Consider the following 27,500-nt stretch of genomic DNA (forward strand, 5'->3'; position numbering starts at 1 on the left):
AGAGACTGCTACTGTAGACTATTAGTACCCTATAGACCTGTAGGGAGAGAGACTGCTACTGTAGACTATTAGTACCCTATAGACTTGTAGGGAGAGAGACTGCTACCGTAGACTATTAGTACCCTACAGACCTGTATGGAAAGAGACTGCTACTGTAGACTATTCGTACCCTATAGACCTGTAGGGAGAGAGACTGCTACTGTAGACTATTAGTACCCTATAGACCTGTAGGGAGAGAGACTGCTACTGTAGACTATTAGTACCCTATAGACCTGTAGGGAGAGAGACTGCTACTGTAGACTATTAGTACCCTATAGACCTGTAGGGAGAGAGACTGCTACTGTAGACTATTAATACCCTATAGACCTGTAAGAATAGAGACTGCTAGGGTAGATTATTAGTACCCTATAGACCTTTAAGAATAGAGACTGCTAGGGTAGATTATTAGTACCCTATAGACCTTTAAGAATAGAGACTGCTAGGGTAGATTATTAGTACCCTATAGACCTGTAAGAAGAGAAATGCTAGGGTAGATTATTAGTACCCTATAGTCCTGTAAGAAGAGAAATGCTAGGGTAGATTATTAGTACCCTATAGACCTGTAAGAAGAGAGACTGCTAGGGTAGATTATTAGTACTCTATAGACCTTTAAGAATAGAGACTGCTAGGGTAGATTATTAGTACCCTATAGACCTTTAAGAATAGAGACTGCTAGGGTAGATTATTAGTACCCTATAGACCTTTAAGAATAGAGACTGCTAGGGTAGATTATTAGTACCCTATAGACCTGTAAGAAGAGAGACTGCTAGGGTAGATTATTAGTACCCTATAGACCTGTAAGAAGAGAAATGCTAGGGTAGATTATTAGTACCCTATAGACCTGTAAGAAGAGAAATGCTAGGGTAGATTATTAGTACCCTATAGACCTGTAAGAAGAGAGACTGCTAGGGTAGATTATTAGTACCCTATAGACCTGTAAGAAGAGAGACTGCTAGGGTAGATTATTAGTACCCTATAGTCCTGTAAGAAGTGAAATGCTAAGGTAAAGTACGAGCAGAGCCAGTAGGGACCCTTTCTAAAAGCACTAAGCTCATGTCCTCTAAACTTCTTACCAAGGGTTCACTGTACCGTAACTCGAAACTCCCATCCTATGTTCCAATGATTCTAATGCCGGGATAAACTGCTCTTTAGGCTATTCAATAGACAACTCGTTATTCAAGATGCCATTTTTGACAAATGGCATCTGCCTACATAAACTGGGGGTGATTACCCTAAAAAACTCATAACTTTGTAAATATCCTTAGCTTGCAGTTTTAGATAATATGTATGTATATGTCCCATCTGGAGACTGACGCTTAGTTACTATGGTGACACAAGATGATGACACATGAGAATGGCTCTCATAGTGACACAACTAAGGAATTATAGCAAGGACTGCAGAGTTTAATAGCTGCAATTATACATAACTCTCTCTGTGTGTGTGTGTGTGTGTGTGTGTGTGTGTGTGTGTGTGTGTGTGTGTGTGTGTGTGTGTGTGTGTGTGTGTGTGTAACAATCCTTTATAGACCCTTGTCTATCTCTGAATGTATAGGGTGTTCTTTTTGAATGGCAAGAATGCCTACTTAGAAACCGGTATTGATTGAATAGTTTGAACACACACACACACACACACACACACACACACACACACACACACACACACACACACACACACACCTGCAAACCTCCTTCCTGTAAATATCCATATAATTTTAGCCTTTACACTCCAGAGACCTCACTATAATTAATTGACAACAAGACCGGACAACGTCATTAACAACAAAACCTCATCACCTCACCTTCATCATGGATATTCTCCGCACAGGAGAACCAGATCCCGGTGTGGAACTGTCTGAATAGGAACCGGTCGTCCCCCGTTTCCCAACTGTACACCACTACTTTGGGGTCCGTCTCGTTCACTCCGTAATCGATGCAGTTGTGGGTGCGAAGTTTAGTGCACTTCGGCTTGGGGACGCGCTGCGTGCCGACGCACCAGTATGTTGTGATGAAAGCAGTTATTGAGAAAAATAGTGCTAAAAGATTCATACTAACGGACAGCAGTGCCCTGCACTTGCGAGTGGTCTTCATTGTCCAAAGATATCTGCACTTATTAGATAACTCACTCACTCACCATCCATCCAATATGAATCAAAACAGGTAATGAAAAACTGGTCAAACTCCACCGAAAATAAGCTTCAACTGATGTGCAACTTGTCGGCAATAAAATACATAATTTGGCACTCCAACCCGCATCTGTTCGAGTCGTTAGCCATTAGATCATTTTCACACGAAGTGCCCTGAAATGACCCTCATCCGTTCGCTGAAGGATTGTCACGTCAAAAGATTTGAAGAGCTTGTTCACACAAATCTGTGGGATTTGTATCGGTGATGCTCGCCTTCAATCTGTGATGAGCTGCTCGCTCTCTCTCTCTCTCTCTCTCTCTCTCCCTCTCTCTATTTTTTCCCTCTCTCAGAGATGAGATTACAGTTCATTGATATTTAATTTTGTGTGAGCAATAATCAAGCCATAGCATCAGACTGGGAATAGGATCAATGCTATTTCTTATATTTCAGAACAATACTTGGACTGTTTGACTGAGCCTGTCTGGGGTGGAGTGCCAGATGGGTAGGACTAGCACTTTTGGGACTATTCCATTGGCAATGACAAAATGATCAACAACATACAAGTCCAAACAACATACAAGACAAGCCTATCATAAAGACTATCTAGGTGGCCATTGTTCAGTGTTACCATTAAGACGTCAACTAGTTAAGTGTTGCCATAAAGTCCATCTATAATGTTCTGCAAGGACGGCTCTGTTCTAATTGAAGGGCCACGTCGACAGCAACTGGGTAATCACTCAAACGTCTCACTCGATCTCCCTCTCCCCTCTGACAGTGTAAAAGCCAACACACCATCACAGCTTATTGTGAAATAGACACAAATTACTTATTGGACACGAACAAGTCCACTGTGTGTATTAGATGATTTTCTTTCGTCATAATGCATCCTCCTTCCTTTTTTCGTGTGCCTGTCACAAATGTCCAATAAGCAATTTGTTTTCCCAATAATCTGGGATACTGGGTTTGGTAGAGGCGGTGGCACAGCGGCTCTTCTCACGCTTGAGAGACAGCACGCTCACATGAGACTCTGATTGGATAAGCTACAACAGAAAGCCAGGATACTTCACCCAAAATGTGTGTGTGTGTGTGTGTATGACATTGGTGGGACACAACAGTTCTTCTGATACATGTGTGATCATGAAGCATCCCCACTGACGACAGAGGGAGATATCTAGATTGCAGTACTCATTACAGACTCTTTACAGTAGTTGTAACAGACAGACAAATAGAAGGAAACATGGATTGGGGTTAGGGTGGAGTACACAGGAGGCTGCTGAGGGGAGGACAGCTCATAATGGCTGAAAGAGCAAATGGAATGGCATAAAACACCTGGAAACCACGTGTTTAATATATCTGATACTATTCCACTCCAGCCATTACCATAAGACCGTCCTCCCCAATTAAGGTGCCACCAACCTCCTGTGGTGGAGTAAATGTTTAGACAGTCAGTGACAGGTTTGTACATAGCCTATATTTAGTTATCACTGTAGGTCCTAGCCACGCCCACTGGTTCAAAGAACTCGTCATTCTTTCCATACAGAACTGATTTGGTTAGTATTCCATCCCATCAGTGACCCTACTCCCCTTGTATGGGAGGCAGCTGGACTCAACTGGGCCATTGTTGTATAACCCATATTCCATACATTCTGCTTACTTAACATGTCTAGGGCATACGTTGAAATGGAACATGTATTGGCCAATTGTATGTGTCAGTTAGGACGGGTTCATATTTCGATTGCGCTCACATGTACTGCACATAAAACAAGACAAAAATGCTTTCTTACAGGTTTGGCTCTAAGCTTTGATACACATTTTCAAGAAAGATAGAAATGGTCCACGCACACACGCACACGCACGCACGCACGCACGCACACACACACACACAGTTGACTGATAAAACAGGAAATCAAAATGTCCTAGACACGAAAAAATATCAATCATCAACACATGCAAAGCTTAAATATACTGCAAAATGGATACATTGATGCAGGGGAGATCAGGCAATGAAATATGATGATTCGGTTGAATAATGCTCAGTCCATGTCAACAGCTGTCAACCCTGAGACCTCACGTTAAATACCAATGCCATTTATAGCCCAACAAATGGACACACACACATACAAAAGAGCTTAAATGGTCGCCGTTATGTTACGCAGGAGTGTCTATGACAAGCGAATTACTGCATAGAGATCATGACATTTTTTGATCCACCAGCCCTGGCTTTATTTTTAAAGCACATGTGTTTCCAAAGAGGTAAGAGGAGCAACATCGTAAGCACGGATATGATATGTGTCCCAAATGGCACCCTATTCCCTACATAGCCCTATGGGCCCTGGTCAAAAGCAGTGCACGATATGGGGAATAGATTGCCCTTTGGTTCACAGCCATAAACATGGGGCTTCACTTGTGTTTGGAGGCTGGTGACTTCAGTTTGAAGCTGATAGATGGAGGGGAATTAGTCTCTCAACAGATAGAGACTAAGGATTAGTATAATCTGCACTTTACAGACCCTCGAAATCAAACTGTCTGACTGGGTGTGCAGGGCGCTTTAGAATCAGCTTCTAGAACAGTGTTTGTTTGTCACAGGCTGATTGTTGAGTTCAAATCAAATTGTATTTGTCACATGGGCCAAATACAAACAGGTGTAGACCTTACAGTGAAATGATTAGTTACAAGCCCCTAACCAATAATGCTTTATTGAAATTGAAAATAAAAGTAACAAATTAACCAGCAGCAGTAAAATAACAAGGAAGGCTATATACAGAGTCAATGTGCGGAGGCACCGGTTAGTTGGGGTGATATGTACATGTAGATAGAGTTAACTATGGATAGATTATAAACAGAGAGTAGCAGCAGCGTAAAAGAGGGATCTGGGTAGCCCTTCAGGAGCCTTATGGCTTGGGAGTAGAAGCTGTTTAAGAAGCCTCTTGGACCTCGACTCGACGCTCCGGTACCGCTTGCTGTGTGGTAGCAGAGAGAACAGTCTATGACTGGGGTGGATGGAGTCTTTGACAATTTTTAGGGCCTTCCTCTGACACCACCTGATACAGAGGTCCTGGATGGCAGGATTCTTGCCCACAGTGATGAACTGGGCTGTACGCACTAATCCTTGTAGTGCCTTGCGGTCGGAGACCGAGCAGTTGCCATACCAGGCAGTGATGCAACCAGCCAGTCACCATGCTCTCGATGGTGCAGCTGTAGAACCTTGAGGATCTGAGGACCCATGCCAAATCTTTTTAGTTTCCTGAGGGGGAACAGGCTTTGTCGTTCCCTCTTCACGACTGTCTTAGTGTGTTTGGACCATGTTAGTTTGTTGTGGACAACAAGGAATTTGAAGCTCTCAACCTGTTCCACTACAGCCCCGTGTATGAGAATGGGGGCGTGCTCAGTCCTTTTCCTGTAGTCCACAATCATCTCCTTTGATCACGTTGAGGGAGAGGTTGTTGTCCTGGCACCACCCGGCCAGGTTTCTGACCTCCTCCCTATAGACTCTCATCGTTGTCGCTGATCAGTTGTGTTTTGATGGGATTGTGTATGTGCTGTGGGACATTGAGTGTGAGAGTGGAAATTACAATTGTTTTTGTGGTAGTTATTTTTCCAATATTGAATGCAGATCCATATTGCTCACTGCCCAGTGAAGCGACTGATTTGATCAAGTCCCTTTGAAGTAAATTACCAGGCTCCTGAGTGGCGCAGCGGTCTAAAGCACTGCATCTTAGTGCAAGAGGTGTCACTACAGTCCCTGGTTTGAATCCAGGCTGTATCACATCTGGCCGTTTTGGGATTCCCATAGGGTGGTGCACAATTGACCCAGCGTCGTCCGGGTTTGGCCGTCGTTGTAAATAAGAATTTGTTCTTAACTTGCCTAGTTAAATAAAAGGTTAAAAATAAATACAAAATGAGGATGAGATGAACCAGCCAGACCATTAAGACCGGATACCAGGAAACACAGTCGATACAGGAATCAGCTACACTATGAACCAGACAGCTGCCCTTTGACCCCTAGCTTATCTGTGTGAATGAGGATGTTCTCTATGTACCATAGAAGGGCCAGAATGCTAGTATTCTAATTCCTAGTTCTATGGTTCACACTTCCACTAGTCATAGGCTCGCTTGCCAGGGACAAAAAATTGGAATATGGTGTCCGTCTACACAGACCAGAGAAATGGAAGGATGAATGATTCTCTGGTATTGCTGATCTATTTGACACATTTATATGACATAGAAACCCATACAAAAACAAGAATGAGGGAAACATAAAATACATAGCTGGTGAATAAGGTTGTCTTGACATACTTTATATGCATAGCATTGAGAAACAAATCAGTCAGACTAAATCAATCAATTACGTTCCCTTTTGTTACAGTAAGTACAAGTGTTAACATCAGGAACAGACTAGAGTAGGCGAGTGAAAGAACAGTGATGAGGGGTTTCGGGGTAAGTAGTACAAAATGCCAGATGGTACGACAACAGATATGTGGAAAATGTAGTCAGTTGACGAGACTATGTAAAAGATGTGTTAGAAAAAAAGAAAGGTTTTGTTTAATACAATAACAGCATTTTTCATTGAACTTCCAGTCTTTCTGTATTCACAAGGAAAACAGTAGCACTACGAGGATAGATTGACAGTTACATCAGAACATTATTTAAACGAATCATTATTTAGGGGAAATTTTATGGAAAAAATAAACTATAGGACGTTATCAAGCACATAAAAATATTTTAAGCGTCTCGAGCAGTAATCATTGACCAAACTACTACAGTAGCTACATGCCTTACCACAGACAGACAAACAAGGAAACCAATTCTAATCATTAGCCAAATTATTATTATAAAAGGTGAGATGGAATGTAAGAACTGTGATAAATATCTGAGGATGCCTGGTCCCAGATCTGTTTGTGCTGTATAAGCCAACTCCTACGGTCATTGTCAAGGCATGAAAAACTGATCTGGGACCAGGCTACAACTGAGGTGCAGTAAGGCTTTTCCAGTATGGGGGAGAAGTTCATGTCAATCACAATTTTAGGGAAGCAAAATTCCGGGAAACTTAAAGCAGGAATGATAATAACTTAGAGGATTTGAAACCATCATAGGTCATACGTGGGGAAAGGAAATGTTACTAGGTCCCTGTAGAGGATTTGAAACCATCATAGGTCATACGTGGGGAAAGGAAATGTTACTAGGTCCCTGTATTAATACAGGAATGTCTCTCTCTTTCCTTCTCATCCCGCTCTCCTTTCACGTCCTTCACTTTGGTCGCCTCGTAAACCAGACGTATCGTGAAGTGAAATAGAACGGTGGGCATATCGGTCTGGTCACGAGGCGATCACTTTGGTCCCGGGACTGGGACATTAAGCGGCGCTCGACACAGCCAGCTTCTTCAAGTGGTCCATGAACACCTGTAGACTGACGTCGTCTGTGAGGATGGGGGCTCCGGTCTCCTAGAGAATGAGAAGACAGAAATGTGATGAGTATGGTGAAAACACTAGAGTAAAGCTCCCTTCAGTTGGATCAGATTCAAAATGGCCAGCAGAATAGAGACAGATGGTACATGAAGCTCTACCACTTGTAAGACTAGAATTCCTTTAAGAAAAATACAATTGACTCCCCATGATGAAACCTATTTCCAAATCAGGTCCACAGCTGTTATTGTACATACAAACTGGTTCTCAGTTTCCGTTTTGAAGAATGAATGAACATTGTATTACCTGTCCCCAGGAGTAGAGGTTGTTGTGTGTCTGGGAGGGGTTGACCTTGGACAGGAGGAAGCGAGCCTGGGAGCCTCCGTGCTCTGTGTCGATGTACCGGGGCATGGGGAACCGGGTCTGCAGGATCTCCTGGGCGTCATCCACAGGTGCTACCAGTAGATGCTTGAAGTTCTCGTACTCCGGCTGCTCCTGGTAACCCGCCTTACGCCACTGGGCGATGGTCTGGTGGAGAGAGAGAGATAAAACAGGGTTATAGTCATGGTAGGATGTGTTTTGGTGTTAGTTATATAGGCCAGGGTTATTGTCATGGTAGGATGTTGTGTGTTGGTGTTAGTTGTATAGGCCAGGTTGTTGTCATGGTAGGATGTTGTGTGTTGGCGTTAGTTGTATAGGCCAGGGTTATTGTCATGGTAGGATGTTGTGTGTTGGTGTTAGTTGTATAGGCCAGGTTGTTGTCATGGTTATTGTCATGGTAGGATGTTGTGTGTTGGTGTTAGTTGTATAGGCCAGGGTTATTGTTATGGTAGGATGTTTTGTGTTGATGTTAGTTGTATAGGCCAGGGTTATTGTTATGGTTATTGTCATGGTATGATGTTGTGTGTTGGTGTTAGTTGTATAGACCAGGGCTATTGTCATGGTAGGATGTTGTGTGTTGGTGTTAGTTATATAGGCCAGGGTTATTGTCATGGTAGGATGTTGTGTGTTGGTGTCAGATGTATAGACCAGGGTTATTGTCATGTTAAGATGTTGTGTGTTGGTGTTAGTTGTATAGACCAGGGCTATAGTCATGGTAGGATGTGTGTTGGTGTTAGTTATATAGGCCATTGTTATTGTCATGTTAAGATGTTGTGTGTTGGTGTTAGTTGTATAGGCCAGGGTTATTGTCATGGTAGGATGTGTTTTGGTGTTAGTTATATAGGCCAGGGTTATTGTCATGGTAGGGTGTTGGTGTTAGTTGTATAGGCCAGGGTTATAGTCATGGTAGGATGTTGTGTGTTGGTGTTAGTTATATACACCAGGGTTATTGTCATGGTAGGATGTGTTTTGGTGTTAGTTATATAGGCCAGGGTTATTGTCATGGTAGGGCGTTGGTGTTAGTTGTATAGGCCAGGGTTATAGTCATGGTAGGATGTTGTGTGTTGGTGTTAGTTATATACACCAGGGTTATTGTCATGGTAGGATGTGTTTTGGTGTTAGTTATATAGGCCAGGGTTATTGTCATGGTAGGGTGTTGGTGTTAGTTGTATAGGCCAGGGTTATAGTCATGGTAGGATGTTGTGTGTTGGTGTTAGTTATATACACCAGGGTTATTGTCATGGTAGGGTGTTGGTGTTAGTTGTGCCAGCTGTTTGTCAGCTAATCTCTTTTTTGTCTTTTGTGAGAAAATTCTCTTAACATGTTGAGAACAGAAAATGACAGGGCATTGTGAATGAACATAATGAATCTACTAATATGTATCCCATTTCTTCAAACCCATCACATCAGGCAGGTACACACACACACACACACACACACACACACACACACACACACACACACACACACACACACACACACACACACACACACACACACACACACACACACACACACACACACACACACAGTTTCTTGTTGTAATATTGATAGTGATTTACATTGTTGTTTATGCTCTACATGATGATGTTCAGTTTGAGATGCTAGGAAATAATAATAATAATTAGTAGTGGTGTTCCAGCTACTAATAACTAGCATTAGACCACCAGCCCCGTTGTTTTCCTGTGTGACCTCTCACCTCTCCATGGTAGATGACCAGCTGGAAGAAGGTGTCCATGAGGAGGATCCGGTCTGGGAGAATACTGCCACTGTCCAGGAGAACAGGCTGTAGAACAGACAGACGGGACACAACAGGATAAGTCTCACATCCATTTTCTTACAGAGAAAGGTAGTGTGGAACTCATTGAGCATGTGAATATTTGACTAAACTAATTAGTTCTTAGGGAAATGTGACCTAATTATCTAATATATAGACTGGTTTTATAACAGAGTAGATTGGGAAACAAATCATTTAGAGAGTTGATTAGAATTAAATTCAATATTTAATATTTGATTGGCCGCATACACGTTTTGCAGATGTTACTGCAGGTGCAGTGAAATGCTTATGTTTCTAGCTCCAACAGTGCAGTAATACCTAACAATACACACAAATGCAAAAAAAATGTATTAAGAAATTAAGAAACGTCAGTAAGAAATAACATTCAGAAAAAAAAAATACTGCAAAGTTTCCTAGGAGCTAGAAACTGGTCGACCGTGTTTTTCGTCGCCATCTAGTACACAATATAGATCGAGAGTGTGTAATTAGAGTGTGTCATTAGTGTGTGTCCATAGTATTTGGTAAGAGTCTGACCTCTGGTGGTCCGTGGAACGAGTAAGAGTACAGGATGGGCTGGATCATGATGAGAGACTGGGTCAGGTCCTGGCGGACAAAGTGGTGTCTGTAGTAGGAACACTCATCTGGGCTGTTGTTGAACACCTGCAGGAACGGCGACCTCCGCAGGTGGAACATAAACTAGAGGGAGAACAGAGACATTATTCTAACGATTATAATGAAATAATATATCTTTTTTTTAACTAAAAAAAATCCTATCAAATGATATACATATTTTTTTTTACATTTGGGATATTGCTTCTTGCATCATCAAATGTTCCTGTACATATCCCATCGAGGTCAACTAAACTAAGTGGAAGTTATGAGTTGTGATTATCTGTGCAATGGGAATATTCAAGATGAATAAAGTTAACGTTCAGTTTAGAGTGATTAACACAATGTTTAGAAGATTTATATATTTTCCACTTCTGTAATAAACATGACTTTTCAGTGTTCTGTTTGTGACACTCGGGTTGATGGCCACTAGACACAGTGCTGTGTGTTATGGATTAAACTCCTGTCTGTTGACAGTGATTGACTCTAGACTAGAGGTACAAGGACACACTATTGTGTGATTCTGTAGCAACTGACAAAGTCACTGCCTTTTGTTTCAACGTCATACAAGCCTCTGGCCGGTGTTAAGTTGTCAGACAAGGCCAATTACACCGTTCTCTGCTTCTGTGCTGGGTGGTGATAGGATATAGCCAGCCGGTGACTACTTTTTCAAGTACATATATCCCATTTGACATAAATATTATTTTTTGCTAAAGTTAGAGGTAAGCACTCAAGTAATCATTCAGATCTCGATGAGCTAGTTAAATCTATTCCACTTCACCTCTATTAGGAGGACTTGTAATTGAAGGGCTCTTATTAAATAGCTCATATAGTTCCAGAGTGTACCACTAGGTGTCAGTCTTACCTGTGGGTAGAGTGAGAGAGACTCCGAGAGCTTGAAGGAGGTGGGGTCATCTTTGTTGAACTGACCGAATTTCTGACACTGTAACCAAGGAGACAAGACAAACGTCAGCGTCTTGAACTAAGGCAATCAACACATACCTTCAGGACTTCAGTCAAGTGCTGTTAGTTTAGGTATCCAACACAACTTCCCGAAACATCACAGAGGGATTTAAAAACTGTCAGCAAATTAGTATTCGTGTTATTCTGCTTCACATTCCAGACAACTCCTTTCTACATTCTTCTACAATGAATAAGAACAAAGAGACACAAGAATACAAAGGATTCTTCTATCCACAATCACCCACAAGTCCTACATACATTCAGCTATGTGAAGAACAACAGGCTACTCTCTTGGAATAGCCAAGGTGGGACCAATGCCCAATGACATTACAAAGCCTGTCACACATTGGTCAGCCTAGCTGTCACTCACCAGGCGAATGAGCTGTCTGTCCAGCCAGCGCAGGACGTCCGGCCCCTCTTCCGACTCGGCCCTGAACACGCCCAGCCTGGCCATGATGACCGCCGACGCCTCCTGGTCGAAGGACGACTCGATGTGCTGGATCTGGGACTGGGCGTCGGCCCAACTGGATGGAGGGAGAAAGAGGGAGTGGACAGGTTAGGGGCAGGGCGAGACTGACGCACGTGTGCGTAAGCACAAATCTAGGCTGCACGTCCACTTCCAGTCATTTAACAGGGCAGGGCGAATGTCAACCTCCTCATTTGTACGGCCAATATTGACTCACTGATTAAAGACAATGTGAGAAATACGACGTGTACAACATATAGAGTCTTGCATATATATATTGTAAGGGCTGTCAGTTCAGTCACACTTCAGTCAAGAACGATGTAGCAGTTCTGCAAACCCACTTCCTGTTTACTGTTTCAAAGCGAGAGAGAAGACTTACTTCCTGGCGACGGTGGTAACCCTGATTCTCCTCTGGGTGTTGGAGTGTTGGTACTGGGTGACAAACTGGACCGCTCCTCTACCACCCTGAGGAATTGGGGCATTGTGCTGCAGAGAGAAAATATAACTACAATAGTTAGGATAGGAGTACATTTAATATTGCTAAACATCCTGCTTGAATACTCAAAACCACGTCCTAAGGAATCACTGAGGTGTGAATAATGAATTGTCACATTACATTGGTTTGGTCGACCCAAATCAATGACTACTTTGAGTAAGAATGAAATGAGGAACAAGTGTTTGATCAAAGGGAAGTGTGTTCACCTGATTGACGACCTCGAAGTACAAGGCCAACGTCGTGGAGGGACTGAGACTGCAGATTTTCCACTGCGTTGTTCCTCCAACACCGACCTCCTGTAACAGAGACAAAGGGCCATTGAAGTCAATGAAAAACAGCTTCCCAATTCACTTCCAGAGAGGAAAATGCTATTAGAATAGAAGGTTGAATAAATCCCGCAAAACATTCCTGAAATTCTGGAAAAGCTGGGAATTTTGGGACCGTTTCTGGATGATTATTCTTTAACCCTGTTTGGATTATGTATGGGCCTGAAAGACTCACGTTCTCTGATATACACGGTCCCTTAGTGTTGAGGGAGACACAGGGCCCGATGGCCCCCGATACCTTCAGCTCCCTGGACGCCTTGACTTCCAGCGTGCCTCCGAAGGCCATGCGGAACTCTCCGTTGTGGTCCTTACTGAAGACCCTCTGGAAGGTCTGCTTGAACAGAGAGGTGTTGAAGGAGTCGCCCATCGCTATGTGACCTCTGAGAGGACGGAAACCGGGAGGAAAAAAAACATGAATATTCAGCAGCATAATTCGAATATAAATACAAAAATGAAAAAAGTCAATGAGCTAGTGAGGATGAAGTCTCTGGAAAAGTCATTCTATCGAATGTAGAGGAATTGTACTTCTTATTCAGATAAAATAAAAGCTTCTGTAGACAGTTCTCAAATCACCAGGGACATGAGGGATTAAGCACAACTAGGGGAAATCAGGTGAAGATAGGATACAGGTCAGTCGTAGGTCGTCTGAGACTGGTACTAACCCAGTGAGGTTGGATAAACATTTCATCTCTAGAAGTCCGGTCTGATCCAAGGCACAGGCGTAGATGTCAATACTGTGGCCGTTCACTGCCGCACGGTTCGCCAAGGCGTCGTAGTACTGAATAAAACAAAACAAGGGAACCGTCTGCAACATATACAAACAGTGCTGGGTAGCACCTTGAGAACTCTTTGGAGCACCGGTTTCCATGAACATACCTCAACAGAAGAGGTATGGAGAGAGAAGAGAGCGCAAACTTGAGCGAAATATTTGACACATCGTGAGAGCTTGACGTGAGTGAAAGAAAAATAATTAAGCTAAACTATATTAAGACAAAAATCGCTTAAGTTGTTTCATCCATTCTAGCTCTAAAAACTAGCGTAGTCTTAAAGATGGAATCCGCAGTGGAGGGAAGCCGCTAGCCGCCCCAACACCATTGTTATTGTTTTTGTTGCCGAGCTAAGGAGTGTCGCACAGCATGGTAAAACAAAATTGCACCAGTGGAGGCTGCAAAGGGGAGGACGGCTCATAATAATGTCTGGAATAGAGAGAAGGGAATGGCATCAAACACATGGAAACCATTTGTTGATGTATTTGATAACATTCTACCTATAAAAGTTCCAGCCATTACCACGAGCCCGTCCTCCCCAATTAAGGTGCCACCAACCTCCTGTGAATTGCACCACGTATTGTGTTCTATCGAGCGTGCAATGACACCCGAGAAAAATACGTGTTCGTAGTTTCCAGTAACAACTGTTGTTGTTGTAATATCGCAAAAGGATGTGGCAGTTCCACCAATTAAGGATTCCAGCTTTAACTCTTAAAAACTAGCCCACTAAGGACAAACAGAGAAACAACGACTTGTACAAGATATAACTAACCCACATACAAGTTCTCTTTTTCACAGTGTCCATGTACGACATGGACAATAAAACTTCCATTCTGCGCTATCCATTCTGCCCTATCCATTCTGCCCTATCCATTCTGCCCTATCCATTCTGCCCTATCCATTCTGCCCTATCCATTCTGCCCTATCCATTCTGCGCTATCCATTCTGCCCTATCCATTCTGCTCTATCCATTCTGCTCTATCCATTCTGCTCTATCCATTCTGCTCTATCCATTCTGCCCTATCCATTCTGCCCTATCCATTCTGCCCTATCCATTCTGCCCTATCCATTCTGCCCTATCCATTCTGCCCTATCCATTCTGCGCTATCCATTCTGCGCTATCCATTCTGCCCTATCCATTCTGCCCTATCCATTCTGCGCTATCCATTCTGCTCTATCCATTCTGCCCTATCCATTCTGCCCTATCCATTCTGCCCTATCCATTCTGCCCTATCCATTCTGCCCTATCCATTCTGCCCTATCCATTCTGCCCTATCCATTCTGCCCTATCCATTCTGCGCTATCCATTCTGTTATTCTTGGACTGACCTTGGTGGCTTTCTTCAGATGCCGTGCGTTGTCCTTGGTGATGTCATGCCAGGAGCGGATGGGGGTCTTGAGTTCGTCTCCCACCACCATCCCGGGGCCCTGGGTGGGGGGTCCGCCCATGAACATCATCACACGGGCCCCTGTGTTGGGAAACGTACCCTGGGGGTGGAAAGACGGTGGCTATGGTCAGTATGGTCAAGATTTGATTTATTTATTTTAGTAATTCAACCATGGTATCAAACATGGCATTTCTGACTGAGATGTGACTGCCAACACAGAAGCTGCCATTAGGTTATTGTAGTATGATATAACTGTAGTCTGATTTAACTGTAGTCTGATTTAACTGTAGTCTGATTTAACTGTAGTCTGATTTAACTGTAGTCTGATTTAACTGTAGTCTGATTTAACTGTAGTCTGATATAACTGTAGTATGATTTAACTGTAGTATGATTTAACTGTAGTATGATTTAACTGTAGTATGATTTAACTGTAGTATGATTTAACTGTAGTATGATTTAACTGTAGTATGATATAACTGTAGTATGATTTAACTGTAGTATGATATAACTGTAGTCTGATTTAACTGTAGTATGATATAACTGTAGTATGATTTAACTGTAGTATGATATAACGGAATGTACTGGGAATTTCCAGGTGAACAATAACGACAGCAATCGTTAATAACAGCAATCTAAATCCCGTCGGTTTTAAGAAGTTGGAACAGGGAGACACCTCCAGAACAGAAGCAGAGAAAATGTATGTTATTCAGTAACCCCTACATTCTAATCTCACAGCACCAATGCTCTGTAAAAACCCACCGAGAGGCTTGTAGGAAGTCACAACCTCAGCCGCTACGGAATCACAGTGTCACAGAACACATTAACAATCAGTGTCCTGTGTCCTTGTACCTCCAGTCTGGCATCACCATCAACAGATATGACAACAATCCAGAACATTCACTATCAATTCTAGTGACCACCAACCCGTACACAAATGACTGTCCCAAACAGAACACGGGATATACTGTGTATTACATGAAGGGAAAACATACGCCAAGCCTCGTGTTAATTACTCTAAAACTAAATCATTTCCCCATTACAGTGACATCCCAAGTGACTTGACTGTGACATTGTATGCAAATGCTCCCTCAGTCACGGTAAGGATTCACCAAACTACCGATATCCCTTCAAGAAACTCATTCCTATTAAGTTACCATACAGACCAGAGGCCGGTTTCCCAAAAGCACCTTAAGGGGAAGTTCACAGTTAGAACCATCAGAATGGATGAAGTTAGACTTCAGATGTTTCTCTCTAATCATGACATTATCAGTAGACATCAGCACCAGAGGACCGGACAGCAGGGAACACAGCTGTTTTAACATGTACCTACAGCATGTTAGTTGTGTTACCAGAAAGAAGAAGAGAGGATAGTGGAGAGAGAGAGAGAGCAATAAGGCAAAAAGAAAGAAGCTGACCTTTGACCTAAGAAAGTACAAGTGGTACTATTGGCAGACCTAACTGAAGAGATAATGTCAGTGTGTGAGAGAGAAAAAAGAGAGAAAAGGAGAGAGAGAGAGGAAGTGTGTGAAAGGTTAGTTGAAACCTGTGACATGTCAGAGGGTAAGGTTCAGTTTAGTTTTGAAGGTCAGTTGTCTATGTTGACTACATCGAATCAGGTTATTTGTACACCGCACAAAGTGTGTACATAGGACTGTGTGTTTGTGTGTAAGTGTGTGTGTGTAAGGGTGTGTGTGTGTATGTGTGTGTATGCACGCTTATGTAACTGTTATTACCTCCAGCAGGCCCACGGCGATGGACAGTGCTATTCCAGTAGACCGCAGTGGTCTCTTCCCCTGTGGTACAGGCCAGGGATCTCTCTGCAACTCTCCCAACAGGTCTGTCAGGTTCATGTCTACCTTATGGACCGGCTGCAGGAACCGACAGGTGACGGCTGGATCCTGAGGGGCCGCGGGACGACCCTGAGGCCCAGATGCCGATGGGTTCGTCAGGCCTAGCATCTCCTGAAAGAGAGAAAGAGAGCTATGAGTTCTCATGGACTTTCAACAATGGTATTGTGGAATATTGCATGGCAGCCTAAGAGTTTTTCTTGTCCTGGCCAGTCTCTTGACTCTATTCTATATAGGCCTAACGCTCTGACTGTACACAATATCATATATAACACTGTATTTATACAACACTGTATTTCAAAGTACCTCTGACAATGTTTTTGAATATTACATGGCAGACTAAGGGAGTTTTCCCTGTCGGCTGTATAGGCCTAACACTCTGTTTCTGGGTGTTAGGAACCTAGGGCTTTTTTTCTGTATAGAACACTACCCCTGTAGTGGCATAGACCCATTCTATGTCATTCAGAACCATCCCAAAGAGCCAATCATATCTACTTATCCTATCCTGTGACACCTGGCTGTCTTTGACCTGTATCCTGTCCCCATTCTACTGTTTTATTGTCATTTAATTTCCAATTGATACAAGGACACCTAGACATGATCAAATGACAAACGACCACAACAAAGATCCTATTCTATTTCTATGGACAAAGCAGACTTTGACCTAGATCAGATGTCTCAAGCATACGGCCCTCGGGCCAAATGCGGTCCTTGACAGATTTAATGCGGCCCTCGGTTGTCGTCATAAATATAGCCAACAGTCATCTTTGTACAACTAATTCAGACCTTTTCCCAAAACGAATGAATGCATTTTCAAGACTACTTGCCTTCCCATATGTAACAGTTACTGACTGACCTGGATCTGTTTGGAGGAAAGCTCCTTGGTTCCTCTGAACACGTAGCTCTTTGCAATGCCCTCGCAGCTCAGCTCGTGGACCTGCACCATGCGTCCGAAGGTGATGAGGCCTACCAGGGCGTTGGGGGGCAGCAGGGACAGGGACATCTGCAGGGACTCCTTCAGGGCCTGCAGGTCCTCCTCCTCCAGACACGTGTCCACCACGTACAGGAAGATGAGGGGGTTCGGGGGGCTGCGCTACATTGGTGGCAGAGACGGGATTGGAGAGGTTATTTTACAGAAACAGTGCTGGGTCTTTAGTTTTGAGTTGACATGTTTTTTCTATGTTGCAGTGTTTTGAGTTCTTCCATGTTGGGATGGTGTCACATGACATGTGATACACTGAAGTCAAGTGACTTTTGTAACCCGATGTCACTTTGTAAATTGACAACGTCCATTACAATAAACAGCAAAGACAAAGAATGTCTAAAGAAATGATCAACTTTTATTCGTTATTTTACCAGGTAAGTTGACTGAGAACACGTTCTCATTTGCAGCAACGACCAGGGGAATAGTTACAGGGGAGAGGAGAAGGATGAATGAGCCAATTGTAAACTGGGGATTATTAGGTGACCGTGATGGTTTGAGGGTCAGATTTGGAATTTAGCCAGGACACCGGGGTTAACACCCCTACTCTTACGATAAGTGCCATGGGATCTTTAATGACCTCAGAGAGTCAGGACACCCGTTTAACGTCCCATCCGAAAGACAGCACGCTACACAGGGCAATGTCCCCAATCACTGCCCTGGGGCATTGGGATATTTTTTTTTTAGACCAGAGGAAAGAGTGCCTCCTACTGGCCCTCTAACACCACTTCCAGCAGCATCTGGTCTCCCATCCAGGGACTGACCTGCTTAGCTTCAGAAGCAAGCCAGCAGTGGTATGCAGGGTATGCTGCTGGTACCTAAAACTTAAAAAGTGATGGTAATGTCATGTGGTGTGTACATTTTTCAGTACATTCTTTGTGGCTGGTAACTCAACTTGAGGATCAAAGAAACATTCATATTTGATGAAGCAATTTTGTGACACACAACTACAAAGCCAGGCGCGTGTACAGAACATAATGTCTATGTGCAAAGTTCAGAGATCTCTATGTAGAACTGTACGTGTTTACCTGCACTATGTACTCAATGGTTGAGAACTGTGGCATGAGCTCAGCCGGCTGGTTTACGTCCGATATGCCGGCATATGACGGGGGGAACTGTGAAGGAGAGAACGAGAAGACAAAAGTGGTTAGCTTCACCTGCTAGGGAATGTAGACAGGCCACTTTAAAGATATTCCTACTACCACCAGCTGTGTTCCTTTGTGGAATATGACTAGTATAAACACAGGAATGTAGGTAGGCCGCCTACAGATATGGCTATTATTATAGGTCTAAATGGTACATTATGCACCTCGGTATTCTATGGTGGAATAGTGTTTGGTCCGACAGCTCAGTTTAGTCCATTGTGGTGTACTCACTGGGTTTCTTTGGAAGCAGAAGTTGCACGCCCATATTTTGGCTCTGTAGTCAACTTGGCTACAAAGGGGGGGGGAAAGACAGAGCTACTTGGATACAGTGTACAGCAGCAGTCAAACAGACCTGTCACATAGCCTGAGGCTTTTAGAGCTTCTAGAGCAGACATTGGATTGTTAAGGTGTGGATAGGGTTGATCCACCACACCTGTCCCTGAGTGATATAGTTACACCTAAGCATTCCTAAACATATTAAAAACTTAGTTGGTGATCCCTTTCTTCTCCTACTCTTCCCTTCACCCGAGACGTAAGTTCTCAGAAGAATAAAATGCTGAAGTTGAAAACAAAGCGATGCCATGTAAGTCGTTGGACATAGCTTAGCTTCTAGCTAAGTGCTTGTAAAAACGTCAACAAGCAACAATTAAAACACTCACTCAGCCTAAAACAACAACATTCACCTCCACTCCTCAAATACTCACCATAGCGGGTTTAGTACGGCCTTGCAGTTGGCCCTGCTACAGAGGACCGGTTCGTACTGCACCGGTGGCAGGTCTGGCCTCTCCTTGAGTGGGGTGAAGAGGCAGGAGACAGGCACTACCAGCCGGGTAGCTTCCAGCCTGCTCGAGGGCCACAGGTTCCAGCTAAAACGCACGCCGTCCCGATCCTCATTCTGTTGGATAAACTCCTGGTATGTCGCCATGGCAACTTCAATGGGAAAGAAAGTGAAGAGATTCTTAATAAACTCGTCTGGTTAAATAAATAAATATGGAGAGTAGTTAGTCCGATAGCTAAACTAGCTCTAGCTAAGGGCAGGTAGTCTGTCGTAGCTTCTCCGAGAGCTGTTTGAGTCTGGAGTTCGGTGTGAGCTAACTCTCACTTTCCACGGCTTTGTTCCAAGTTCATAGGTGGAGGCCTATGTGGAACATGAATGACGATGATGCTCGTCATCAAAACCTGTTTGGCATGTTTGATACTTAAATCCCTGAGCTAATTTTGAATCCTACGCAAATATTGGTCACACCTATTTGAACTACGTAACATTTCAGGGACGAGTGAGTCTTTGGCTTACATGCCTCGATAGGTATGAATGGCAGTAACCAGATGTCTTAGATATCTATAGCTCTGGAAGTCCAGACATATGCTGTGTTTTGGACAATCATGTGACATGTGCAATTTTTTTTATCTGATCTTATCTAGAAATGAGAAATACACAAAAAATGTGATAAATTGTCTGATGATGGCATTGGAACATCTGACATGAAAAGAAAAGGGGACATTTTGAGTTCAATGGAAAAGCATTAAAGCTGCAATTTGGTAAAAATACAGGCATGTCACATGATTGCACAAAACACAGTAATTCCATGTAATGGTATGGAACAGACCACCACCACTTGAAGGTCTTCTGACACACTTATCAAGACTGAACTGTCTGTTCCAAACCATAGTTCACTTCAGCTATCTAATTCAGATGAACCTCCACGCACCTCTCCACTCTCTCATTCAGGGGAACCCTCAGCATCAAACAGCTCTAACAGGTGATTGACAGGTGGCCTACAGGACCCTTCACTCGAAGTAGCATCGATCCATTGATTACACAACGGAGTGCTTAAATTGACAGACTAAAAACGGTCTCTTCTAGCTATGCTATATACTGGCACATCTTAGCTATTACTGGCCATTACTGGGAACCAAATGATGATCATCTTGGCAACATTTAGCTACAAGCTAGTAGTTAAATGGTTAGACGGGTATCACAAATCACATTTTAGGATCTCGTCCCTGGTAGAGATGTCTTCCTGAAAGGATGCGGATGCTAGTAGCAGCAACAAGCTAGTTAGCGACAGGTTCTAGTTGATCTTAGGTAACGTTAGCTAACGTCAGTTAGCATTTTTATCAAATTCCGGGAGTGTTTCTAAAGTCGATCTGCCATCGACATATCATGTTAACTTGATATAAAACACGATCATGCAAGTTATATTAACGATACATGTTAACTAGGCTAGCCTTTCTAACGGACAAACCCAGCGTTTAGTCGGCTTTTTTCCTGGGCGAACCACCAAGGAAACGCAAACAGAATGGCCTAGCTAGACACTTTTCATCAAATTGATGCAGGCAGATCAGACGGAGAACTATACCTTTTATACAGATCCGGTTGGAAATCCAGACGAAGGTAAATATATATTAGACTGTAATAAATCAAATCGGATCAGCATTTAGGTGATAAATACCGATGCGCAAACAGAATGAGAGAGCGAAGAATCTGAGGGTGCAACTCCCGGCCGGTGTGCCTCTACTTCAGTAGAATGACGTGTTACTACATTTTCTGGCTCTCGTGTCCATGACGTAGGATACAAGCACGCACACGAGGATCATGGGAAATGAAGTCCTGAATTTATTATAGGCCCATAATAAAGATGACGAAATGCTGTAGCCCATGGCTTTTGATCTGTAGATGGCGCTGGGTCCCAACGCATACCTATCACCCCCGCATCATTTGATGGATACACTTGGATGGAGAGAGAGAGAGAGGGAGAGAGTGAGAGTGAGAGAGAGAGAGAGAGAGAGAGAGAGAGAGAGAGAGAGAGAGAGAGAGAGAGAGAGAGAGAGAGAGAGAGAGAGAGAGAGAGAGAGAGAGAGAAGGTTCTGCTAGTCACTGCAGTCACGTTCTCTCCCTCTATTCACGCGCAGTGCACTTGCCTAGCGATGCTACAGCGGTTCCTCCTCCCTTATGTATTGGACTGTACAGCTACAAGAGGCGGGAGATGCGCATCAGCAACCCGCTACCCGCCGAAGCTCTCTCCACTTCAGGACGGAAGAGACTAAATGTGGATGTATTCAGGTGCAAACTTGCATGAACTAAAAAATAGTCCATGTCGGGGTTTCGGGATGTTAGATAGCTGCACGTAGCCTTTTCTAGGGCTATATTTCACTGTTGGACGAGGGATTCGGCGGCGTCCTCAGCTGTTGCATTTGGGGGCTGAAGTGTTCCGAGCACAGAGAGAGGTCAGGCAACTAACTATGCATTTGATTTCGAACGGTAATTCCGGATCAGTTTGACTGCGAGCGGTGGTTGACTGTCAGTGCCCTCTGAGTTGTATTTCAAGCCTTTTGTCGCCGGTATTCCCGACAACGGAACCGTAGGGATGGAAAAAGCTAGTCAGCCACAGCTTTCGCTGTCCATAACAAAGAGTGAAAGTCCAGCGGAGGACATCTCAAATATACAGGACGAGGACCTTCTCAAGTGGACCAAAGAGGATTTGGTGCGGCGGCTCCGGCGGTCTGAAGCCGATAAAATGAGCGTGATACTGGACCACAGCAATCTGATCCGCGAGGTCAATCGCAGCCTCCAGCTGCACTTGAACGAGATAAGAGGGCTGAAGGTGAGGAATGAGCGCGCATGGCATTTCTAAAAAGATGAGATCATAGTTAACGGCGGGGAGGCCGCACTGGCGCACCTGAGCGCGCACAGCATAAGAGGGTGTTCGTGGTTGAGTTTGCGCGTTCTTTAAATGGAGGCAGGATGTATATTAGTTCATTTCATTTGACAAGATCTCTCTCCCTCTCCCTGTGCATGTAGCTGTGAGCGTGCATGAGCCTACCTGTGTGTGCATCCTTCATCTTCCACCAGAAAGCATAGTGAGAGGGCATCTGGGCTGAATGTTAAGCATCATCATTCTTCTCTCTTTCTCACTCACTCACCTGTTGTCTTTAGTCTTCATCTCCTTTGCAAGAGCTTTGGTGTGTAGGCCTGTGGCGCAACTTTGATGCTTGCTCTTGGAATATCATCAACAAATTCTACTAGGCGACAAGAGTAAACCTATTTAACCCAGAATACTCATTAAACTCCCCAAATATATGACTTCTCTCTCCCAAATCTTATTTGGTGCAGTGTAACTAGCAATAATAATCCTGGCATAATCTTATTATTTCTCCAAGCTACATAGACTTGATTTAACATTCTACTCCGATACTCTGGGATTCATTAAAATGAGATAGGAACGACTGAGACGAAGCACATGGGGATGGAGGAAGGATCCTTGGCTGCTTCAGAGAGCAGGCCCAAAAGCCCAGCCCGAAGCACCATGGTACCTAATTAAACTACACGTGCTGGAGGGTCTGAGGAGTATGTTATTATGGATAATTAGGGGAGGTGAAGAACTTTGGGCAAAGATGCCATCATGTTGCAAATGAGAGAGAGAGGTATGTTCTGGCCTGGTGCTTTGCTTGCCCTCCCTCCCTCTCTCAGCTCACTCACATACTATTTGCCCTCTACCACTCTTACATCCAACATTTTCACATCCATATTTATGTAATACAGAGGTTTATGAGCAGCTGAATTTCATTTTTATTTGACTCTGTCTTTGATTGACATGATATTAAAGCGAGGTTCCCTCGAATAAGATATTTCTACCTCAGCAGGGACCTAGATAAGTGTGAATGAATAAAATAGCACTAATGAACACTTCTCACCTCTCTTTCTCTACTCCACTCCTCTCATCCCCTTTCCTCTCCTCAGGACATCAACCAGAAACTGCAGGAGGACAACCGGGAGCTGAGGGACCTGTGTTGCTTCCTGGATGACGACCGTCAGAAGGGCAAGCGGGTGTCCAGGGAGTGGCAGCGACTGGGGCGCTACAGTGCCTCCATCATGAGGAAGGAGGTGACATTGTACCTTCAGAAGCTCAAGGAGCTGGAGGTGCGGCAGGACGAGGTGGTCCGGGAGAACCTGGATCTCAAAGAACTCTGTTTGTTGCTCGACGAGGAGAAAGGAAGAGGTGGTGGAGGGGTGGGGGTTGGTGGAGGAGGAGGAGGGGGAGGTTGTGTGGTGGGGGTGGCAGGAGGGTGTAGGAATTCTATCGATAGCCAGAGTAGTTTGTTGCTGGTCCCCGGGACAGGGTTGTTGATGAGGGACGTGGGGGATGGAAGTAGTACGTCTAGCGCGGGGAGCGCCGACAGCTCCGATCACCCCCACCACAAGCAGCTCCACCTGGTTACACACGCCGGTAGCCTCGGGGGCGGTGGAACTGGGAGCCCGGAGCATCTCCAAAAGCCCCGGGCTGGCAGTGTGAGTGGAGAACGTGAGATCCCCTCCAGCCCTGAGCCTCCTCACCCCCAGGGCAGGCACCGTAGCACCAGCCTGGAGTATCCCTACGCCATGCCCCAGCTCTGCCGGCCCCGCTGCGGCTCCATCTCGGTGCCCGACCACACCCATAGCGCCCGTTCCATGCGGGGGCTCAGCCCCGAGAAGTACGGCCGCAATGTGGGACGCCGTAGCCCCGAGTCCCAGCACCCATCCACCAAGCACCACCACCTCCACAGCTCCGACCTGCTTCTCTCCCAGAAACAGCAGCACCTCCTTGGGTCGGGTCAGGGCGGCAGCGCCGGGGAGCTCTACCAGAGGCACCACAGGGGGAGCATCGGGGGTGGTAGCTGCTGTGGAAGCCCCGAGCCCAGACAGGCACATCTAGGGTTGGGGACGCCAGAGCACCAGCACCATGAGAAGGGCTGTGTGATGTCGGCCGGGGGCAGTCCAGAGACTCACAGGCACCAGTATAGTGGGAGTCCAGACCACATGAAGTTCGGCAGCCCTGGGAGAGAGGCACAGAAGAGACCGGCCACCGCTGAAGAGCTGTCACCGCATCACAGGAGCATCTACAACGGCATGAACGGTAGGTGTTATAAGACTGTTATAAGACTGTTATAAGACTGTTACAAGGACTGTTACAAGGACTGTTATAAGGCGAGTAAGAATACAGGGGTTAATTGAGATTTCAAATAAGTATTCATTCACATACAAACAGAACGCACGAGCGCGCACACACACAGACACACAGACAGACACCAGTCCACCCAACCACATATACCAGGGAAGTACTGTAATCTGAAATTCAGGAAGTAAACTGAAATTCCAATTAAATAATTGAATAAAGGGCATTTATTTTCAATGACTTTTCAATAAATGAAAAACTAGAAAGATATATATTTCAAAGGGTTTTACATTTCTGAATGTTAAATTGAAATCACTTCCTGAATTGACTGGCTTCAATTTAAATGGGCCCCAACCTTGACACATACAGACCCTTATACACTGACTGTACAAAACATTAAGAACTCCTGCTCTTTCCGTTACATGCAGTAGACTGACCAGGTGAATCCAGGTGAAAGCTATGTTCCCTTATTGATGTCACTTGTTAAATCCACTATAAATCAGAGTAGATGAAGGAGAGGAGACGGTTAAAGAATCATTTTTAAACCTTGAGACAACTGAGACATGGATTGTGTCCTGTATGTGTGCCATGAATGGGAAACACAATATATTTAAATGCCTTTAAACAGGGTATGGTAACAGATGCCAGGCACACCGGTTTGTGTCAAGAACTGCAACGCTGCTGGGTTTTCCACTCTCAACAGTTTCCCGTGTGTATCAAGAATGGTCCACCACCCAAAGGATATCCAGTCAACTTGACACAACTGTGGGAGGTATTGGAGTCAACATGGGTCAGCATCCCTGTGGAACGCTTTTGACACCTTGTGGAGTCCATGGCCTGACAAATCGAGTCTGTTCTGATTGCAAAGGGGGGGGGGGGGGTGTTCCTAATGTTTATTATACTCGGTGTACATTTCTAAACTGTATGCACATATCACATATACCTCTGCAGACAGTTAATACCAAAGACATCTACATTTTTCATTAGCTATGTGGCTCATAAAAGTAATTTTGCTCAAAAGTAAAAGTTTGCTCAGAGAAATAGAGACAGAGAACAAGAAAGAGATTGAGAGATGTCGTGAACTGGTGTAATTAAATTAGAAAAACTGACAAGAACCGTGATTAGAATCCATTAGATGTGTATAACCATATCTCTGGAGGTATTGGATGGGAACTGAAGGGTGCTGGGAATAGAGGCTTGATAAGAATGAGGTTGAATGAAGCTTGGATGTTTCTAATGGAATCCAAGGCGGCTCCAAATCAACTGCACTTAAAGTGCACACTGAGGTGCAGGGTATAGTGTATATAAGACGTTCTCGTAATAAGTGATTCCCCTAACTTCCCCTCCCACCTCCTTTGCCGCCTCCACTTCAACCGTTCCACTAACACACTTCCTCGTTCTTCCAAATCTGCGGTGGTTTCCACCCATCTCGTTGGGAGATCCGCAGGTGTTAGGGTGTCAGGGAGAGAATATCAAAGTACCCCCTTGGCTGGTGTTTGGATACCCCACGGAGGCTGATGAGGATTTCTCTAGCTGAGGTAAAAGTGCTGAGTGGCTCTGCTTGGCGGAGAGAGAAAGTAGGGATGAAGAGGACAGAGAGGGGTAGAGAGAAAGAGAGAAAGGGGAGAGAGAGAAGCCACAGGACATTTTGCGCAAGGTGAAATATTTGCCTTACGTTGCAATATAGAGCAAAACATATAGAACCGTAGCATACGTATTATCTACATTTTAGTACAACTAACCACTGTCCCCAGAATAGGCTAATAGCTAGTAGTAGTTTACTACAAATGTTTACCTTACTTTGCAATATGGGGCGGCAGGGTATTCTAGTGGTTAGAGCGTTGGGCTAGTGAGTGGAATGTTGCAAGTTCAAATCCCCGAGCTGACAAGGTACAAATCTGTCGTTCTGCCCCTGAACATGCAGTTAACCCATTGTTCCTAGGCCGTCATTGAAAATACGAATTTGTTCTTAACTGACTTGCCTAGTTAAATAAAGGTCAAATAAATATGGACCCAAACATATGATAGATCCGTACAATATAGATTAGAAGAACTAACTACTGCTCAAGAATACGCAGGACTGAAGTAGAAGTGCACATGTTTGACTAGTTTTGAACTTTCATTTGCCTTACTTGGCAAAATGGAAAAAAAATGCTTAGGCGTCGAACTATTTGATCTAGATTAGACCAACCAATGCCCAAATAAAGCCTAGACTAGTAGTAATAGTAGTAGTTGTAGTAGTAGCAGCAGCAGTAGTAGTAGTAATAGTAGCAGCAGTTATAGTACAAATAGTACTAGCAGTACTAGCAGTATCAGTAGTAGTAGCAGTAGTGGTAATAGTTGTTGTAGTAGTAGTAGTAGTAGTAGCAGCAGCATTAGTAGTAACAGTAGTAGTAATAGTAGTAGTAGCAGCAGTAGTATTAGTAGCAGCAGTAGTATTAGTAGCAGCAGTAGCAGTAGTAGTAGTAGCAGCAGTAGTATTAGTAGCAGCAGTAGTATTAGTAGCAGTAGTAGTAGTAGCAGCAGTAGTATTAGTAGCAGCAGTAGTATTAGTAGTAGTAGTAGTAGTAGCAGCAGTAGTAGTAGCAGCAGCAGTAGTAGGAGTAGTAGTAGTAGTAGCAGAAGCAGTAGTAGTAGTAGTAGTAGTAGTAGTAGTAGTAGCAGTAGTTGTAGTAGCAGCAGCAGCAGTAGTAGTAGTAATAGTAGCAGCAGTTATAGTACAAATAGTACTAGCAGTACTAGCAGTATCAGTAGTAGTAGCAGTAGTGGTAATAGTTGTTGTAGTAGTAGTAGTAGTAGTAGCAGCAGCATTAGTAGTAACAGTAGTAGTAATAGTAGTAGTAGTAGCAGTTGTTA

The 27,500-nt window shown here is 44.1% G+C and overlaps 3 protein-coding genes across 3 annotated transcripts in view; 1 reads left to right on the top strand and 2 right to left on the bottom strand.

The window, feature by feature from the left end:
• The window catches only part of LOC139424512 (germ cell-specific gene 1-like protein), an 11,804-nt gene extending 9,661 nt beyond the window's left edge, over positions 1-2,143 (bottom strand). The window contains exon 1 of the mRNA XM_071176434.1: positions 1,839-2,143. Within this exon, the coding sequence (XP_071032535.1) occupies positions 1,839-2,127 (289 nt within the window). The 5' untranslated portion in view covers positions 2,128-2,143. The remainder of the gene's footprint in view (positions 1-1,838) is intronic.
• A 5,226-nt stretch (positions 2,144-7,369) lies between these two features.
• On the bottom strand, positions 7,370-21,252 carry LOC139424513 (protein transport protein Sec23A). The gene is made up of 17 exons (XM_071176435.1): positions 21,072-21,252; positions 19,416-19,641; positions 18,943-19,000; positions 18,595-18,681; positions 17,441-17,677; positions 16,471-16,698; positions 14,679-14,837; positions 13,246-13,361; positions 12,759-12,963; positions 12,464-12,553; positions 12,141-12,247; positions 11,666-11,819; positions 11,198-11,275; positions 10,258-10,419; positions 9,646-9,732; positions 7,872-8,093; positions 7,370-7,604 (listed from the first exon to the last, which is right to left on the bottom strand). Exons 2-17 carry the CDS (start codon positions 19,634-19,636, stop codon positions 7,515-7,517), a joined length of 2,301 nt encoding a protein of 766 aa, XP_071032536.1. The 5' UTR covers positions 19,637-19,641; positions 21,072-21,252; the 3' UTR covers positions 7,370-7,514.
• Positions 21,253-21,720: 468 nt separating this feature from the next.
• The window catches only part of LOC139424514 (coiled-coil domain-containing protein 85A-like), a 47,010-nt gene continuing 41,230 nt past the window's right edge, over positions 21,721-27,500 (top strand). Inside the window, exons 1-2 of the mRNA XM_071176436.1 lie at positions 21,721-22,316; positions 23,453-24,605. Coding sequence (XP_071032537.1) covers positions 22,080-22,316; positions 23,453-24,605 — 1,390 coding nt within the window. The 5' untranslated portion in view covers positions 21,721-22,079. The remainder of the gene's footprint in view (positions 22,317-23,452; positions 24,606-27,500) is intronic.

Source organism: Oncorhynchus clarkii, chromosome 13 (genome assembly GCF_045791955.1).
Source record: "Oncorhynchus clarkii lewisi isolate Uvic-CL-2024 chromosome 13, UVic_Ocla_1.0, whole genome shotgun sequence".
NCBI classification, from domain to species: Eukaryota; Metazoa; Chordata; class Actinopteri; order Salmoniformes; family Salmonidae; genus Oncorhynchus; species Oncorhynchus clarkii.

Coding starts and splice junctions, on each gene's coding strand:
- LOC139424513 (XM_071176435.1), bottom strand. CDS start 19,636: ATGGCGACATACCAGGAGTTTATCCAACAGAATGAGGATCGGGACGGC. Junction 18,682..18,942: donor TCTGCTTCCAAAGAAACCCA/GTGAGTACACCA, acceptor TCTCCTTCACAG/TTCCCCCCGTCATATGCCGG. Junction 12,964..13,245: donor TGTTTATCCAACCTCACTGG/GTTAGTACCAGT, acceptor CCGTCCTCTCAG/AGGTCACATAGCGATGGGCG.